This window comes from Neomonachus schauinslandi, chromosome 9 (assembly GCF_002201575.2).
Source record: "Neomonachus schauinslandi chromosome 9, ASM220157v2, whole genome shotgun sequence".
NCBI classification, from domain to species: domain Eukaryota; kingdom Metazoa; phylum Chordata; class Mammalia; order Carnivora; family Phocidae; genus Neomonachus; species Neomonachus schauinslandi.
In genome coordinates, this window is record NC_058411.1 from 115,096,284 (window position 1) to 115,115,844 (window position 19,561).

General features: G+C 38.9%; 1 protein-coding gene across 2 annotated transcripts in view; it reads left to right on the forward strand.

The window, feature by feature from the left end:
* The window catches only part of TUBGCP5 (tubulin gamma complex associated protein 5), a 119,307-nt gene that overhangs the window by 52,606 nt on the left and 47,140 nt on the right, over positions 1-19,561 (forward strand). The window contains exons 7-10 of one of the 2 annotated variants that reach the window (XM_021680469.2): positions 9,324-9,438; positions 10,200-10,289; positions 15,372-15,465; positions 15,959-16,205. In XM_021680469.2, coding sequence (XP_021536144.1) covers positions 9,324-9,438; positions 10,200-10,289; positions 15,372-15,465; positions 15,959-16,205 — 546 coding nt within the window. Of the gene's footprint in view, positions 1-9,320; positions 9,439-10,199; positions 10,290-15,371; positions 15,466-15,958; positions 16,206-19,561 lie in introns of both variants that reach the window. The other variant, XM_044918445.1, reaches the window with a different exon arrangement.

Consider the following 19,561-nt stretch of genomic DNA (forward strand, 5'->3'; position numbering starts at 1 on the left):
TTATGTCACCATACAATACATCATTGGTTTTTTATTTATTTATTTATTTTTATTTTTTATTTTTTATTTATTTATCTGAGAGAGAGAGTGAGAGAGAGAAAGAGCACAAGAGGGGGGAGCGGGAGAGGGAGAAGCAGACTCCCCGCTGAGCAGGGAGCCCGATGCGGGACTCGATCCTGGGACTCCAGGATCATGACCTGAGCCAAAGGCAGTCGCCCAACCAACTGAGCCACCCAGGCGCCCCATCATTGGTTTTTGATGTGGTGATCCACGATCCGTTGTTTTCATATAACACGCAGTGCTCCATGCAGTATGTCCCCTCCTTAATACCCATCACTGGGCTAATCAATCCCCCCTCCCCTCTCCCCTCTAAAACTCTGTTTGTCATTTAAAATGGAGTAATTTTTTTTCTTTATACCCAATGATACTTAATTAAATTTTGTATGTACATTTCTATACATATATTCTAAAGAGCCTTTTTCTTGAATTTTTCTTTTTTTATTTAAATTTTGTTACTTAACATACAGTGCAATATTGGTTTCTGGAGTAGAATTCAGTGATTCATCACTTTTATACATCAGCCAGTGCTCATCACAAGTGCTCTCTTTAATACCCATCCCCCATCTAGCCCATCCCCCAGCCATCTCACTCCATCAACCCTGTTTGTCTCTGTCGTTAAGAGTCTCTTACGACTTGTTTTCCTCTCCTTTTTTTTTTTCCTTTTCTCCCTTCACATGTGTTCATCTGTTTTCTGCCTTAAATCCCACATATGAGTGAGATCATATGCTATTTGTCTTTCTCTGACTTATTTAACTTAGCATAATACACACCAGCTCCATCCACCTGTTGCTAATGGCAAGATTGCATTCTTTTTTATTTATTATGTTATGTTAATCACCATACATTACATCATAAGTTTTTGATGTAGTGTTCCATGATTCATTGTTTGCGTATAACACCCAGTGCTCTATTCAGTACATGCCCTCTTTAATACCCAACACCAGGCTAACAAGATTTCATTCTTTTTGATGGCTGAATAATATTCTGTTGTGCATATATACCATATCTTCTTTATCCATCAGTTAATCAACATTTGGGTTCTCTCCATAGTTTGGCTATTGTTGATAATGCGTCGTATGCACCTTTGAATCTGTATTTTTCTATACCTTGGGTAAATACCTAGTAGTGCAATTGCTAGATCATAGGGTAGTTCTATTTTTAACTTTTTTTTTCTTTTTCTTTTCTGTACATTGCATTTTATTTTTTTAATTATGTTATGTTAATCACCATACATCATTAGTTTTTGATGTAGTGTTCCATGAATCACTGTTTGCGTATAACACCCTGTGCTCCATGCAGAACGTGCCCTATTTCATACCCATCACCAAGATAACCCATCCCCCCAACCCCCTCTCCTCTAGAACCCTCACTTTGATACTCAGAGTCCATAGTCTCTCATGGTTCGTCTCCCCCTCCGAATTCCCCCCCCTTCATTCTTCCCCTCCTGCTATCTTCTTTTTTTTTTAACATATAATGTCTTATTTGTTTCAGAGGTACAGGTCTGTGGTTCAACAGCCTTACACAATTCACAGTGCTCACCATAACCCATACCCTCCCCAATGTTTATCACCAAGCCACCCCATCCCTCCTACCCCCCACCACTCCAGTAACCCTCCATTTCTTTTCTGAGATTAAGAATTCTTCATATCAGTGAGGTCATATGATACATGTCTTTCTCTGATTGACTTACTTCGCTCAGCATAATACCCTCCAGTTCCATCCACATCATTGCAAATGGCAAGATTTCATTCCTTTTGATGGCTGCATAATATTCCATTGTATATATATATACCACATCTCATTCACTCATCTGTAGATGGACATCTTGGCTCTTTCCATAGTTTGGCTATTGTGGACATTGCTGCTATAAACATCGGGGTGCACGTACCCCTTCGGATACCTACATTTGTATCTGTGGGGTAAATACCCAGTAGTGTAATTGCTAGGTTGTAGCATAGCTCTATTTTCAACTTTTTGAGGAACCTCCATACTGTTTTCCAGAGTGGCTGCACCAGCTTACATTCCCACCAATAGTGTAAGAGGGTTCCCCTTTCTCCACATCCCCGCCAACATCTGTCGTTTCCTGACTTGTTAATTTTAGCCATTCTGACTGGTATGAGGTGGTATCTCTTTGAGGTTTCAATTTCGATTTCCCTGATGCTGAGCGATGTTGAGCACTTTTTCATGTGTCTGTTGGCCATTTGGATGTCTTCTTTGGAAAAATGTCTGTTCATGTCTTCTGCCCATTTCTTGATTGGATCTTTTGTTCTTTGGGTGTTGAGTTTAATAAGGTCTTTATAGATTTTGGATACTGGCCCTTTATCTGATATGTCATTTGCAAATACCTTATCCCATTCTATCGGTTGCCTTTTGGTTTTGATGACTGTTTCTTTTGCTGTGCAAAAGATTTTTATCTTGATGAAGTCCCAATAGTTCATTTTTGCTCTTGCTTCCCTTGCCTTTGGTGATGTTTCTAGGAAGAAGTTGCTGCGGCTGAGGTTGAAGAGGTTGCTGCCTGTGTTCTCCTTTAGGATTTTGATGGACTCCTGTCTCACATTGAGGTCTTTCAACCATTTTGAGTCTAGTTTTGTATGTGGTGTAAGAAAATGGTCCAGTTTCATTCTTCTGCAAGTGGCTATCCAATTTTCCCAACACCATTTATTGAAGAGACTGTCTTTTTTCCACTGGACATTCTTTCCTGCTCTGTGAAAGATTAGTTGACCATAGAGTTGAGGGTCCATTTCTGGGCTCTCTATTCTGTTCCATTGATCTATGTGTCTGTTTTTGTGCAAGTACCATACAGTCTTGATGAGGACAGCTTTGTAATATAGCTTGAAGTCCGGAATTGTGATACCGCCAGCTTTGCTTTTCTTTCTCAACATTCCTCTGCTATTTGGGGTCTTTTCTGGTTGCATACAAATTTTAGGATTATTTGTTCCATTTCTTTGAAAAAAGTGGATGGTATTTTGATGGGGATTGCATTGAATGTGTAGATTGTTCTAGGTAGCATTGACATCTTCACAATATTTGTTCCTCCAATCCATGAGCATGAAATGTTTTTCCATTTCCTTGTGTCTTCCTCAGTTTCTTTCTGAGTATTTTATAGTTTTCTGAGTACAGATCCTTTGCCTCTTTGGTTAGATTTGGTTAGATTTATTCCTAGGTATCTTATGGTTTTGGGTGCAGTTGTAAATGGGATTGACTCCTTAATTTCTCTTTCTTCTGTCTTATTGTTGGTGTATATAAATGCCACTGATTTCTGTGCATTGATTTTATATCCTGCCACTTGACTGAATTCCTGTATGAGTTCTCGCAGTTTTGGGGTGGAGTCTTTGGGGTTTTCCACATAAAGTATCATATCATCTGCAAACAGTGAGAGTTTGACTTCTTTGCCGATTTGGATGCCTTTTATTTCCTTTTGTTGTCTGATTGCTGTGGCTAGGACTTCTAATACTATGTTGAATAACAGTGGTGATAGTGGACATCCCTGCCGTGTTCCTGACCTTAGGGGGAAAGCTCTCAGTTTTTTCCCCATTGAGAATGATACTTGCTGTGGGTTTTTCATAGATGACTTTTATGATATTGAGGTATGTAGCCTCTATGCCTATACTCTGAAGAGTTTTGATCAAGAAAGGATGCTGTACTTTTTCAAATGCTTTTTCTGTATCTATTGAGAGGATCATGTGGTTCTTGTTCTTTCTTTTATTAATGTAGTGTATCACATTGATTGATTGGCGGATATTGAACCAACCTTGCAGCCCAGGGATAATCCCACTTGGTTGTGGTGAATAATCCTTTTAATGTACTGTTGGATCCTATTGGCTAGTATTTTGGTGAGAATTTTTGCATCTGTGTTGATCAAGGATATTGGTCTATAATTCTTTTTGCTGGAGTCTTTGTCTGGTTTTGGGATCAAGGTAATTGTGGCCTCGTGAAACGAGTTTGGAAGTTTTCCTTCCATTTCTATTTTTGGAACACTTTCAGAAGAAGAGGTATTAATTGTCCTTGAAATGTTTGCTAGAATTCCCCTGGGAAGCCCTCTGGCCCTGGGGTTTTGTTTCTTGGGAGATTTTTGATGACTGCTTCAATTTCCTTGCTGGTTATAGGTCTGTTCAGGTTTTCTGTTTCGTCCTGGTTCAGTTTTGGTAGTTGATACATCTCTAGGAGTGCATCCATTTCTTCCAGATTATCTAATTTGCTGGCATATGGGTTCTCATAATATGTTCTTATAATTGTATTTCTTTGGTGTTGGTTGTGATCTCTCCTCTTTCATTCATGATTTTATTTCTTTGGGTCATTTCTCTTTTCTTTTTGATAAGTCTGGCCAGGGGTTTATCAATCTTGTTAATTCTTTCAAAGAACCAGCTCCTAGTTTCGTTGATCTGTTCTACTGTTCTTTTAGTTTCGATTTCATTGATTTCTGCTCTGCTCTTTATTATTTGTCTTCTCCTGCTGGGTTTAGGCTTTATTTGCTGTTCTTTTTCCAGCTCCTTTAGGTGTAGGGTTAGGTTGTGTATTTGAGACCTTTCTTGTTTCTTGAGAAGGGGTTGTAGTGCTATATACTTTCCTCTTAGGACTGCCTTTGCTGCATCCCAAAGATTTGAACAGTTGTGTTTCCGTTTTCATTTGTTTCCATGAATTTTTTAATTCTTCTTTTATTTCCTGGTTGACCCATTCATTGTTTAGTACGATGTTCTTTAGCCTCCATGTATTTGGGTTCTTTCCAACTTTCCTCTTGTGATTGAGTTTCAAAGCATTGTGGTCTGAAAATAGGCAGGGAATGATCCCAATCTTTTGGTACTGGGTGAGACCTGATTTGTGACCCAAGATGTGGTCTATTCTGGAGAATGTTCCCTGGGCACTAGAGAAGAATGTGTATTCCGTTGCTTTGGGATGGAATGTTCTGAATAGATCTGTGACGTACATTTGGTCCAGTGTGTCATTTAAATACTTTACTTCCTTGTTGATCTTTTTTTTTTTTTAAGATTTAATTTATTTATTTGACAGAGACACAGCGAGAGAGGGAACACAAGCAGGGGGAGTGGGAGAGAGAGAAGCAGACCCCCTGCAGAGCAGGGAGTCCAATGCGGCGCTCGATCCCAGGATCCTGAGATCATGACCGGAACCGAAGGCAGACGCTTAACGACTGAGCCACCCAGGCGCCCCTGTTGATCTTTTTCTTAGATGATCTGTCCATTTCAGTGAGGGGGGTGTTCCCTGCTATTATAGTATTGTTGTCAATGTGTTCCTTTGCTTTTGTTATTAATTGGCTTATATAATTGGCTATTCCCATGTTAGGGGCATAGATATTTACAATTGTTAAATCTTCTTGTTGGATAGACCCTTTAAGTAGGATATAGTGTCCATCCTCATCTCTTATTATAGTCTTTGGTTTAAAATCTAATTTGTCTGATAGAAGGATTGCCACCCCAGCTTTCTTTTGGTGTCCCTAGCATGGAAAATGGTTTTCCACCCCCTCACTTTCATCTGGGGGTATCTTCGGGTCTGAAATGAGTCTTTTGCAGACAGCATATCAATGGGTCTTCTTTTTTTATCCAATCTGATACCCTGTGTCTTTTGATTGGGGCATTTAGTCCATTTACATTTAGGGTAACTATGAATTTAGTGCCATTATATTGCCTGTAAGGTGACTGTTACTGTATATTGTCTGTGTTCTTTTCTGGTCCTTGTTACTTTTAGGCTCTCTCTTTGCTTAGAGGACCCCTTTCAATATTTCTTGTAGGGCTGGTTTTGTGTTTGCAGATTTCTTTAGTTTTTGTTTGTCCTGAAAGCTTTTTATCTCTCCTTCTATTTTCATTGACAGCCTAGCTGGATATAGTATTCTTGGCTGTATATTTTTCTCATTTAGTGCTCTGAATATATAATACCAGTCCTTTCTGGCCTGCCAGGTCTCTGTGGATAGGTCTTTTGCCAATCTAATGTTTCTGCCATTGAAGATTACAGATATCTTTTCCCGAGCTGCTTTCAGGATTTTCTCTTTGTCTCTGAGACTCGTAAGTTATAGTATTGGATGTTGGGGTGTTGACCTATTTTTATTGATTTTGAGAGGGGTTCTCTGTGCCTCTTGGAATTTGATGCTTGTTTCCTTTGCCAAATTAGGGAAGTTTTCTGCTATAATTTGCTCCAATATACCTTCTACCCCTCTCTCTCTTTCTTTTTCTTCTGGGATCCCAATTATTCTAATGTTGTTTCATCTTATGGTATCGCTTATTTCTTGAATTCTGCCCTCGTGATCCAGTAGTTTTTTTTTTTTTTTTTTAAAGATTTTATTTATTTATTTGACACACAGAGAGAGGGAACACAAGCAGGGGGAGCAGGAGAGGGAGAAGCAGGCTTCCCTCCAAGCAGGGAGCCCGATGCGGGGCTCGATCCCAGGACCGTGGGATCATGACCTGAGCCGAAGGCAGACGCTTAACGACTGAGCCACCCAGGCGCCCCGATCCAGTAGTTTTTAATCTCTCTTTTTCTCTGCTTCTATATTTTCCATCATTTGGTCTTCTATATCACTGATTCTCTCTTCTGCCTCATTTATCCTAGCAGTTAGAGCCTCCATATTTTTTTTTTATGATTTTATTTATTTGACAGATAGAGAGCACAAGTAGGCAGAGTGGCAGGCAGAGGGAGAGGGAGTAGCAGGCTCTCCACTGAGCAGGGAGCCGGACGTGGGGCTCGATCCCAGGACCCTAGGATCATGACCTGAGCCAAAGGCCGCCGCTTAACTGACTGAACCACCCAGGCACCCCTAGAGCTTCCATTTTTTTATTGCATCTCATTAATAGCCTTTTTGATTTCGACTTGGTTAGATTTTAATTCTTTTATTTCTCCAGAAAGGGTTTCTCTAATAACTTCCATGCGTTTTTCAAGCCCAGGTAGTATCTTTAAAATCATCATTCTGAACTCTAGTTCTGACATCGTATTAATGTCCTTATTGAGTAGGTACCTGGCAGTAGGTACTGCCCTTTGTTCTTTTTGTTGAAGTGATTTTTTCCATCTTGTCATTTTCTCCGGTGGAGAATAGGTGAATGAGAGAACAAAATGCTAACAGGGTAACAATGTCCCCAGAAATTATACTCTAAACAAATCAGAAAAGACCTGAAGGTGGGGGAAAAGAAAGGGAAAGAAAGAAAAAAGAAAAGAAAAACATAAAAACAAAAACAGAACAAAACAAAACAAAACAATATGATCAAATATGATCAGGCTGGTGCATAGATCAGTGCCACACACTAGGTTTTGGGTGTATTTTGGTCTGTTCGAAGAAAGTGCCTCTCAAAATTTTAAAGAAAGAAAAACTTATATATGTACAAAAATAAGGGTTGATTTGATGAAAGGATAGAATATGACTGTAATGGTGAAAATTATAAAAGACTTTATAAAGGAATAGATAAGTTGGTTGAAAAATGAAAGAAGAGAATTTAAAGAGAAAAAAGGGAGAGAATGTGATCAGGCAGGAGACTAGAAGAAAGCCATTCACTAGAGATTTAGGGTATATTTTGGTCTGTTAGTAGAAACTGTATCCAAAATTTTAAAGAGAGAACAACTTATATATATATAGATACCAAAAATAATGTTTACTACTATGAACAGATAGAATATGACTCTAAAAATGAAAAATGAATAAGATTTTTTTAAAAGGATTGATAAAGATGTTGGTTGAAAGAGGGAAAAAGAAAAATTCAAAAAGAATTAAATTAAAATAAAAATTAACTTTGAAAGACTAAAGAATCATGGGAAAAAACCCGTGAATTCTATGTGCAGTATTCCCCTAGTGCTGGAGTTCTGCCGTTCTCATTGATGGGTAAACTTGGTCTTGGCTGGCTATTCTTGCTGATCTTCTGGGGGAGGGGCCTGTTGCCGTGGTTCCCAAATGTCTTTGCTGGAGGTGGAATTGCCCCGCCCTTGCCAGTCCGGGCTAAGTAATCTGCTCGGGTTTGCTCTCAGGAGGTTTTGTTCCCTGCAAACTTTCCCTACAGCTTTGGAGGACGAGAGTGAAAATGGCGGCCTCCCAATCTCCGCCCGGGAGAAGCCGACAACTCGGGGCCCCACTCCTCAGTGAGACCCCAGAGAAAAGCAGTCAGTCACTCCCGTGTCTCCGGTCTCCGGCCGCACTCCATGCTCACCCGGCCTGTGACCCGAGTGTTTCTATCTCTGGCACTCGACCCCATGTGGAGTCTCCAATTCCAGCAGAGTCCTCTGTGCGCTTCCTTGCTGCTCCTCCTGGCGTCTCCCTGGATCTGCCACTTGTTGGGTCCCTGCTGGAGGAGCCGTGGCTCAACTATGCCTTGGATCATGGTTTATGGCAACCCCGAGCTGAGAGCCGGGGCCTTGGCTCTGTCTTTGCAGCCGGCTTCCCCTGCTCCGATACCTGGGAGCTCTGCCGCACTCAGGCACCCCCGGTCTTCCTGTGACCCTGAGGGTCCTGAGACCACACTGTCCCAGCGAGGTTCCACCCCCCGCTTAGCTACTGGAGCAACGTCCCTCAGCAGAGCTGACTTCTAAAAGTTCCGATTTTGTGCTCTGCCGCTCTATCACTTGCCAGAAGCGGGGGTGACGGAAGCCCCCCCCCCCGCCTGCCGTCTATCCCTCGGAACATCACCTCAGATTCACTTCTCCGCACGCCCTACCTTCCAGAAAGTGGTCACTTTTCTGTTTAGAGAGTTGTTGCTATTCTTTTTTTCGATGTCTTGTTGAGTTCGTAGGTGTTCAGAATGGTTTGATCCCTATCCAGCTGAATTTCTGGGACCAGATGGAATCCAGGTCTCCTACACCTCCACCATCTTGCTCTGGTACCCCCTATTTTTAACTTTTTGAGGAACCTCCAAACTGTTCAGAGTGGCTGTACCAGCTTGCATTTCCACCAACAGTGCAAGAGGGTTCCCCATTCTCTGTTTCCTTGCCAACACCTGTTGTTTCTTCTTGTGTTGTTAATTTTACCCCTTTCTGACAGGTGTAAGGTGGTATCTCATTGTGGTTTTGATTTGTACTTCCCTGATGATGATGATGTTGGGTATCTTTTCATGTGTCTTTTAGCCACCTGGGTGTCTGTTGGAAACATGTCTATTCATGTCTTCTGCCCAATTCTTAACTGTATTACTTGTTTTATGGGTGTTGTGTTTGGTAAGTTAAAGATCCTTTTTCAATTGACTATTTGAATGGAGTCATAAATCCAGAATTGTGGCATAGTTGCTCAAGTATTTTTTTTGTTAACTCTCATAATTTAAACTTTTTAAATATCATTCCAGTAGATGAGACAGATGGCCGAAGCTGGCTGGAACAGCATGTGGTTCATCAGTACTGGACAACCAGATCCTCAAGGTTTCCTCATAGTTTACATTTGCACTCCAATTTAGCTGCTTTCTGGTAAGAAGCTAAGTTTTTCATTTAATGTGTTAATAGAAGAAACTTTGATATCTTAATATTTGCTTTTCATTTATGACTTAAGTCAAATACTTGCCTGAAATTTAAGATTTTTTTTAGCAATTCTAATTTAATACATTTTTCAGTTACTTAATTATTTTAAAAATGAGATTATTATTTAATTATAGTCTATTTTTTGATATGTTACTTTCAAAGCTAATGGATTGGTATGAATTAGGTCATGTATTTGATTTCTGTTTTAATGCACCTACTAAAAAATACAATTACTAGTTTTCTAAAATAATACATAGTTTTAAACACTTGGCCAGCAATGAATATAGTAATTGGAATTGTTCTGGGGTGCCTGGGTGGCTCAGTTGGTTAAGCATCTGCCTTTAGCTCAGGTCATGGCTCCAGGGTCCTGGGATTCAGCCCTGCCTAGGGCTCCCTGCTCAGCGGGAAGCCTACTTCTCCCTCTTCCCCCACCTCACCACCCCCCTGCTCATGTTTTCTCTCCCTGTCTCTCTCTCTCAAATAAATAAATAAAATCTTTTTTAAAAAATTGGAATTGTTCTGAAAGTACTTCTCTGAGGGTATTACAGTTGACATGTAGAAATGAGTATGGGAGGGCATTTAAAACTTGTTAATATATTTGCTTACTGATTACTGGTTTAATTACCACTAAATGCATATATTTTTTAATGCATGTAATTTTACTTCATGAGAAACCTTTTCATTGACATTTGATGTTTGCTGTCTAATAGGGACCAACACTTGTATAGCAGTGACCCATTATATGTTCCAGATGACAGAGTTTTTGTTACTGAGACACAGGTTATTCGGGAAACCTTATGGTAAGTCCTATTAAGCTAATTAATAGTGTAGAAGACTTTGTTACTAAGAAGCAGAATTTTGGTTTTTGAAGGGAAAATATTCATGGTTTCTTCACATGCATACTAGAAAATAGGCCATTAGGTTTAACCCAAAACCGTTTCTAATGGGCACTTAAACATAAATTGGGGGACTCAAAAAACCCAAAATTCAACGTCGATTGTGAAGGTTGTGAGAATTTGATATGTTTACTTCTTTTCCATTTTAAGTCATGTGTATGCTATTTAATTAGATTATACCATTATTTTTTAATTACTGAGTTCAAAGAAAGGCTTCTAATATGCTAGGCAGAATATGTCCTATACCAGAGTGTATATCCAGGTCCTATATCTGGAAACCAGGAATCTACAAATTTAGGTTGTGAAAAATAAAGAGAATTTAGATTGTGTTCATATAAAAATGAAAATGAGAAATGCAACATGTAGTGCTGGTACTACTAAAACTTCCAGGTTCTGGGCCTCTCTGCCACAAAGGATAATATTGACAATTTTCTTTCTTTTTTTTTTTTTTTTAATACTTCCACAACTTTTTTTTTAATTCAGTTAGCCAACATATAGTACATACTTAGTTTCAGATGTAGTGTTCAACAATTCACCAGCTGCTGTTCTTTCTCCAGCTTCTTTAGATTTAAGGTTAGCTTATATATTTGAGATTTTTCTAATTTTTTGAGAAAGGTTACAATGTCCTCTTAGGACCACCTTTGCTGTATCCCAAAAGTTTTGAACTGTTGTTTTCATTTTCATTTGTTTTTATGAATTTTATGAATTTTTTACATTGTTCTTTAATTTCCTGGCTGACCCATTCATTCCTTAGTAGGATGCTCTTCAGGTGTTTGCGTTCCTTCCAAATTTCTGCGTGTAATTGAGTTCAGGGTTAAGGCATTGTGGTCTGAAAATACTCAGGGAATAATCCCAAACTTTTGGTATTGGTTGAGACCTGATTTGTGATCCTGTATGTGATCTAGTCTGGAGAATGTTTCATGTGCACTGGAGAAGAATGCATTTTTTGTTGCTTTAGGATGGAATGTTCTGAATATCTCTGTGAAGTCCATCTGGTCCAGTGTGTCATTCAAAGCCCTTGTTTCCTTGTTGATCTCTGCTTAGATGATCTGTCCATTGCTGTAAATGGGGTGTTAAAGTCCCCAGCTATTATTGTATTATTATTAATGTGTTTCTTTAATTTGGTTATTAATTGGTTTATATTATTGGCTACTCCCAAGTTAGGAGCATAAATATTTATAATTGTTAGATCTTCTTGTTGAAAAGACCCTTTAAGTATGATATAGTATCCCTCTTTATCCCATACTACAGTCTTTGGTTTAAAGTCTAATTCGTCTGATATAAGGATTGCTACCCCAGCTTGCTTTTGATGCCCATTAACATGGTAAATGGTTCTCCACCCCGTCACTCTCAATCTGGAGGTCTCTTTAGGTCTAAAATGAGTCTGTTGTTGACAGCATATGGATGGGCCTTGTTTTTTTATCCAATCTGATACCCTGGGTCTTTTGATTGGAGCATTTAGTCCATTTACATTCAGAGTAATTGTTGAAAGATGTGTATTTAGTGCCATTGTATTACCTGTAAAGTCCCTGTTTCTTTAGATTGTCTGTTTCTTTCTGGTCTTTGTTACTTTTGGGCTCTCTCTTTGCTTACAGGATCACCCTTAATATTTCTTGCACAGCTGGTTTAGTGGTTTCATAATCTTTCAGTTTCTGTCTGTCCTGGAAGCTCTTTATTATCTCCTTCCATTCTGAATGACAGCCTTCCTGGATAAAGTATTCTTGGCTGTATATTTTTCTCATTTAGCACACTGAATATATCGTGCCATTCCTTTTTTGGCCTGCCAGATCTCTGTGGATAGGTCTTTTGCCAGCCTCATGTTTATACCATTGTATGTTAAGAACCTCTTGTCTTGAGCTGCTTTCAGGATTTGCTCTTTATCTCTGAAATTTGCAAGCTTCTGTATTACATGTTGGGGTGTTAATCTGTTTTTGTTGATTTTGGGAGGGGTCCTCTCTCTCTTGGACTTGAAATGCCTGTTTCCGTCCCCAGAGTAGGAAAGTTCTCACCTATGATTTCTTCAAATATACCTTCTGTCCCTCTCTTTATTTCTTTTCCCTCAAGGACTCGAGTAATTCTTTTTTGTTGTTTTTTGTTTTTTACCCCTAAAACATCATTTATTGAGTACAAACTGCTGACATACTATTAGCTAAGGGTTTTACAGGCTTTATAAATGTCATGAAAACAAATAAGAAAAAGTAAAACATTTATTTTTTTTGTTATGTTATGTTAGTCACCATACAGTACTTCCATTAGTTTCTGATTAGTGTTCCATGATTCATGGAACATATAGCACCCAGTGCTCATTGCAACATGTGCCCTCCTTAATACCCATCACCAGGCTCACCCATCCCCCCACCCCTCTCCCCTCTAAAACCCTCAGATTGTTTCCCGGAGTCCATAGTCTCTCATGGTTTGCCTCCCCTTCTGATCTCCCCCACTTCAGTTTTCCCTTCCTTCCCCAAATGTCTTCCATGCTATTTCATATGTTCCACATTTGGGGACTCCAATAATTCTAATATTGTTTCATTTTATAGCATTGCTGGTTTCTCGATGCCTCCCATCATGGTCCATTAGTTGTTTTTCCTCTTTTCCTTGGCTTCCTTCCTTTCTGTCAACTTGTCTTTTATATCACTTAGCCTTTCTTCTGCCTCATTTACCCTAGCTGTTAGAGCATCCAATTTAGATTGCATTGCAGTTAGAGCATTTTTCAATTCGGACTGATTAGATTTCATTTCTGCACTAAGAGATTCCCTAGTGTCTTTTTTATGCTATTTTCAAGCCTCGCTAGTAACTTTATAATTGTTATCCTGAATTCCAGCTCTGATATCTTATTTATATCCATATCGATTAGATCTGTAGCAGAGTATTACTTCTAGTTCGTTCTTTTGTTGTGAATTCCCCCTTCTAGTCATTTTGCCCAGAGAAGAATGGATGAATGAATGAACAAAATAAAAAAATACCAACCTCAACCCAAGCGAAATACACACTAGACAAATCCCAGGAGGTCAGAAGTCAAAACAGAAGAGAAAAAGAAGGAAAGAGAAAAAAACAGGGCGGGGGAAGAAAGAATATAATCTCCCAGGGTGGACAAGACAGGGTAATCCACTTGGTCCTGAATGTATTTTGGTCTGTGTGTTAGAAGACACTAGATCCCAAAATTGTAAAGAGAATTGTAAAGTTCTTTCTTACAGAGACAACTTATATACATACAAAAATAGAAATGAATACAGTGAGTGGAAGCCAAAATTGAAGAATATATCTAAAAAATGTAAATGTAAAAAATGAAAGTTTAAAAAAGGCTTAGAAACAAAGAGTTGATAAAATAAGAAACTAGTTGAAGAGGGAAAAAAGAAAAAAACAAAATGGAAAATTTTAAACTGAAAGATAAACGAATCATGAGAAAAAACCTCAAATTCTGTATACTATTTTCCCCTACCACTGGAGTTTTACAGTCCTGTTTCATTCATAAACTTGCTTTTCACCTGTTCTTCCAGCTAGTCCTCTAGGGGAGGGGCCTGCTGTACTGATTGTCAGGTATCTTTGCCTGGGCAGAGTTGCATTGCCCCCTTACCAGAGGGCTGAGCTCAGTGTAAGCTGTTTCTCTGGCTTTTGTTCCCAGCAGGCTTTTCATTCCTCTTTAGAGGATGCAAATAAAAATGGCCACACCTCCATCTCCAGCCCCAGAGCTGAAAGATCTCACTGTGTCCCAAACTCTGCAGACTCCTGCTGTGCATACCCACACTGATCCTCCCCGGGAAAGGGAGAGGGTTGCCAGGTCACTGTCCTTTGCAAGGCCCCCACACGGAGAGCAGTCATGAGATCAGGCAGTGGTTCACAGTTTATGGTGAACTGAGCTGAGAGCCCCCTCCCGGGCTCGCTGACTGTAACCGATTTCCCAGCTCCAATGCTTGGGAACTCTGCCAGCTCAGGTACCCCCATTCTTTCTGTCACCCTGGGGATATTGAGCCCATACTGTCCCACCTACGATTCTGCCCTGCTTCACCACAGCACCTTTCAGGCAGGGACATCTCTCACTGGAGCAGATTTCTAAAAGTTTTGCTTTTTTGCCCTCGGGGACTATATCACTTTCCAGTAGCCAGCTTTCGGAGGCTCCCTTCCCTGCCGTTTATCTCCCGATAAATCCCCTCAGTTTCACTTCTCCATACTCCTACCTTGCAAAAAGTGGTCGCTTTTTTATTTGTAGAATTCCAGCACTTCTTTTCTTACATCTCAGGTTGAATTCATAGGTGTTTAGAATGATTCTATAGTTATCTAGCTTAATTCAGGGGACCAGATGAAATGAGGTCCCCTACTCTTCCATCATGTTGCATCTCCTAGTATTGACATTTTTAAAAATGGAAAGATCTGCTTGGGCCATCACACAGGTGAAGAAATGCTTTGACAAGACTATTTTGACTTCTCTCTAAGATGATATTGAAATATCTTGAGTCTTAAGGTAATCCATTAAAAAGATTGATGCCTTCTGTTTTCTAATTATCTGACGTCTTTGCCCCAACCCCCAGTTCTGAATCTTTCATTAAAATTTCTTAAGCATTGTTTGCAATGAAAAGGATGGAGCTAAGAGTGTATTATGCTAAGTAAATAAGTCAGTCAGAGAAAGACAAATACCATATAATTTCATTCATATGTGGAATTTGGGAAACAACAGATGAATGTGTGGGAAGGGAGAAAAAAAGAGAAGGGGGGGAAGGCAAACCATAAGTGACTCATAACTGTAGAGAACAAACAGGGTTGATGGAGGGAGATGGGTGGGGTATAGGCTAATAAGAAAGGCAGTTCTTAATGATGAGCACTGGGTATTGTATGTAAGTAATGAATCACTAAATTCTCCTGAAACCAGTATTATACTATATGTTAACTATCTAGAATTTAAATAAAAATATGTAAGAAAAGATTTTTTAAACAGTGTAATGAATATTTTTGTAGACTTAAAGTACATTCATCTTTTTTATTTCATTTCAGGTTACTTTCGGGGGTAAAAAAACTCTTTATATTTCAGTTGATAGATGGGAAGGTAACTGTGAGAAACAGTATTATAGTAACTCATTTGACACATGTAAGTTATTTGTACTTATTGTAGTTAATATTAAATAATAGGATTTATGTAAACTGTGGTTCTGTAACTTTAAAACATTTTGCAATATTAAAATTAATTATTAAATATACTTAAGATCCAAAAGGTAAAATTAAATTCTGCATCTTTGCAGTGCTAGAGAATTCTTTAATATTTTTGTTATATTTATATTTAGTTTCAGTTTGTATTTTCTGCTTTTTAATTCTGTCAATTCTGTATTAGGAAGCTGTGCACTATAAATTTTTTGCTTGTAGTACATTTATTTACCTTATATGTGGTTTTAAAAAGTAGAAGCCACAATTCTATATTCTGTAGAAATTAATGCTTACATTGTTTACTTTGAGTATAAAACTTTGTTTTATTTTTCTTATATTAAGCATACTATTTAAATTAAGTCATAAATATTTTAGTGAAGGAATATGTATTTGAATGTTCCTAGAAGACTTCAAATGTTTGTGGTTTGCTTCTTTTATAGAGCTGTTTACGATCAATGCTAGAACAAATAGCAGCATATGGCCAGGTTGTGTTTCGACTCCAGGAGTTCATCGATGAAGTTATGGGGCACAGCTCTGAAGGCATGTTACCTGGAAATGGTTCTCTTCCTAAGAAGTTGACTGAAGCTCCCTTTAGGACATACCAGGCTTTCATGTGGGCCCTATACAAATACTTTATTAGTTTCAAAAAGGAACTTACTGACATTGAGAAGTACATCATCAATAATGGTATTTAAATCTCCTTTCCTTTTACTCATAACACACATAAGTCATATTTTGAATGCCATCTACGTTATTAATTGATACAATGTTTATAAATAACATGAAAAATAAGTAATATGCATGATCATTTTAAGTCATTTTAAATTTGTATTTTAAACCATTCATTCTCGGGCGCCTGGGTGGCTCAGTTGGTTAAGCGACTGCCTTCGGCTCGGGTCATGATCCTGGAGTCCCGGGATCGAGTCCCGCATCGGGCTCCCTGCTCGGCAGGGAGTCTGCTTCTCCCTTTGACCCTCCCCCTCTCATGCTCTCTCTCTGTCTCATTCTCTCTCTCAAATAAATAAATAAAATCTTAAAAAAAAACAAAAAAAACCCATTCATTCTCTAAAAATCCAAATTGTACAGAAAGTTTACAGTGAAAATTATTCTTCCTGTGCTAGTTCTCCAGCCAAGTACTCAGTTCCTCTCCCCAGAGGCAACCAGATCATAAGTTTCTTTTGCATCCTTCCAGAAATAACTTAAACATATGCAAGCAATGCACATTCATATATACATACCTAGAAGTCTGTTTACTTCTCCAAATTATTTACTAATTTAAATTTTGAGGATTATACCATACAAAGATGTAGAGCTTCCTCTTTCTTTTTTACAAATAGAATATTTAATTCTGTGAATATATCATAGACCAATCCTCTTTGGATGAACATTTGTTTCTGATCTTCAATTGCCAATAGTGATATAGTGTACACATGTGCAGCAAGTTATAGCATAAATTCTTTGTCAATATATTTTATTTTTTTATTTTTTAATTTTTAAAATTTTTTTATTATGTTAGTCACCGTACAGTACTTCATTAGTTTTTGATGTAGTGTTCCATGATTCATTATTTGCGTATAACACCCAGTGCTCCATGCAGTATGTGCCCTTCTTAATACCCATCACCTGGCTAACCCATCCCCCACCCCCCTCCCCCTAAAACCCTCAGTTTGTTTCTCGGAGTCCATAGTCTCTCATGGTGTGTCTCCCCTGCCGATTCCCCCCCTTCAATTTTCCCTTCCTTCTCCTAATGTCCTCCATGCTATTCCTTATATTGCACATACAGGTGAAACCATACGATAATTGACTTTCTCTGCTTGACTTAGTTTGCTTAGCATAATCCCCTCCAATTCAATCCATGTCGATGCACATGATGAATATTTATCCTTTCTGATGGCTGAGTAATATTCCATTCTATATATGTACCACATCTTCTTTATCCATTCGTCTGTGGAAGGGCATCTTGGCTCTTTCCACAGTTTGGCTATTCTGGACATTGCTGCTATGAACATTGGGGTGCACGTGCCCCTTCTTTTCACAATATCTGTATCTTTGGGGTAAATACCCATTAGTGCAATTGCTGAGTCATAGGGTAGCCCTCTTTTTAAATTTTTAAGGAACCTCCATACTGTTTTCCAAAGTGGCTGTACCAGCTTGGATTCCCACCAACAGTGCAAGAGAGTTCCCCTTTCTCCACATCCTCTCCAACATTTCTTGTTTCCTGCCTTGTTAATTTTGTCATTCTAACTGGTGTAAGGTGGTATCTCAGTGTGGTTTTGATTTGAATTTCCCTGATGGCTAATGATGTTGAACATTTCTTCATGTGTCTGTTAGCCATTTGTATGTCTTCTTTGGAGAAGTGTCTGTTCATGCTTTCTGCCCATTTTTTGATATGATTATTTTTTTGGGTGTTGAGTTTGAGAAGTTCTTTATAGATCTTGGATACCAGACCTTTATCTATAGTGTCATTTGCAAATATCTTCTCCCATTCCATGGGAGTAACATTAAGGGTAACCTCTTAGTGTTCTTGACTGTTTCCTTTGCTGTGTAGAAGCTTTTTATTGTGATGAAGTCCCAAAAGTTCATTTTCAATTTTGTTTCCCTTGCCTTTGGAAACGTGTCTTGAAAGAAGTTGCTGTGCCCGATATCGAAAAGGTTACTGCTATGTTCTCCTCTAGGATTTTGATGGATTCCTGTCTCACATTGAGGTCTTTCATCCATTTAGAGTTATCTTTGTGTATGGTCTAAGAGAATGGTCGAGTTTCATTCTTTTGTATGTAATGGTCCCATTTTCCCAGCACCATTTATTGAAGAGACTGTCTTTTTTCCATTGGGTATTTTTTCTTGCTTTATTGAAGATTAGTTAACCGTGACCATATACCTGAGGGTCCATATCTGGAGTCTCTATTCTGTTCCGTTGACTCTGTGTCTGTTTTTTGCCAGTACCATGCCGCCTTGGTGATCACAGCTTTGTAATATACCTTGAAATCAAGCAACTTGATGCCCCCAGCTTTGGTTTTCTTTTTAAACATTTCCTTGGCAACTCAGGCTCTTTTCTGGTTCCATACAAATGTTAGAATTGTTTGTTCTAGCTCCTTGAAAAATGCCATTGGTATTTTCACTGCAATGGCATTGAAGGTACAAATTGCTCTAGACAGACTACACATTTTTAAAAAAATTTACTCATTTGAGACACAGAGATAGAGAGAGAGCCTGAACAGGGGGAGAAGCAGAGGGAGTGGGAGAAGCACACTCCCCGCTGAGCAGTGAGCCCGATGCAGGGCTGGATCCCAGGACCCTAGGATCATGACCTGAGCCGAAGTCAGACATTTAACCATCTGAGCCACCCAGGCACCCCCAGAATACACATTTTAACAATGTTTATTCTTCCGATCCATGAGCATGGAGTGTTTTTCCATCTTTTTCTGTTTTCTTTAATTTCTTTCATAAGTGTTCTGTAGTTTCTAGAGTATACATCTTTTACCTCTTTGGTTAGGTTTATTCCTAGGTATCTTATGGTTTTCGGTGCTATTGTAAATGGAATCGATTCTTTAATATTTCTTTCTGCAGTTACATTGTTAGTGTAGAGGAAAGCAACTGATTTCTGTGCATTGATTTTGTATCCTGCCACATTACTGAATTGCTCTATGAGTTCTAGTATTTGGGGGTGGAGTCTTTTGGATTTTCCATATTAAGTATCATGTCATCTGCGAAGAGAGAGAGTTTGACTTCTTTGCCAATTTGAATACCTTTTATTTCTTTTTGTGGTCTGATTGCTGTTGCTAGGTCTTCTAGTACTATGTTGAACAACAGTGGCCATAGGCATCCTTGTCATGTTCCTGATCTTAAGGGGAAGGCTCTCAGCTTTTCCCCATTGAGGATGATATTCGCTGTGGGCTTTTCGTAGATGGATTTTATGAACTTGAGGAATGTTCCCTCTATCCCTATACTCTGAAGAGTTTTAATCAGGAAAGGATGCTGTATTTTGTCAAATGCTCCTTCTGCATCAATTGAGAGGACCATGTGGTTCTTGTCTCTTCTCTTAT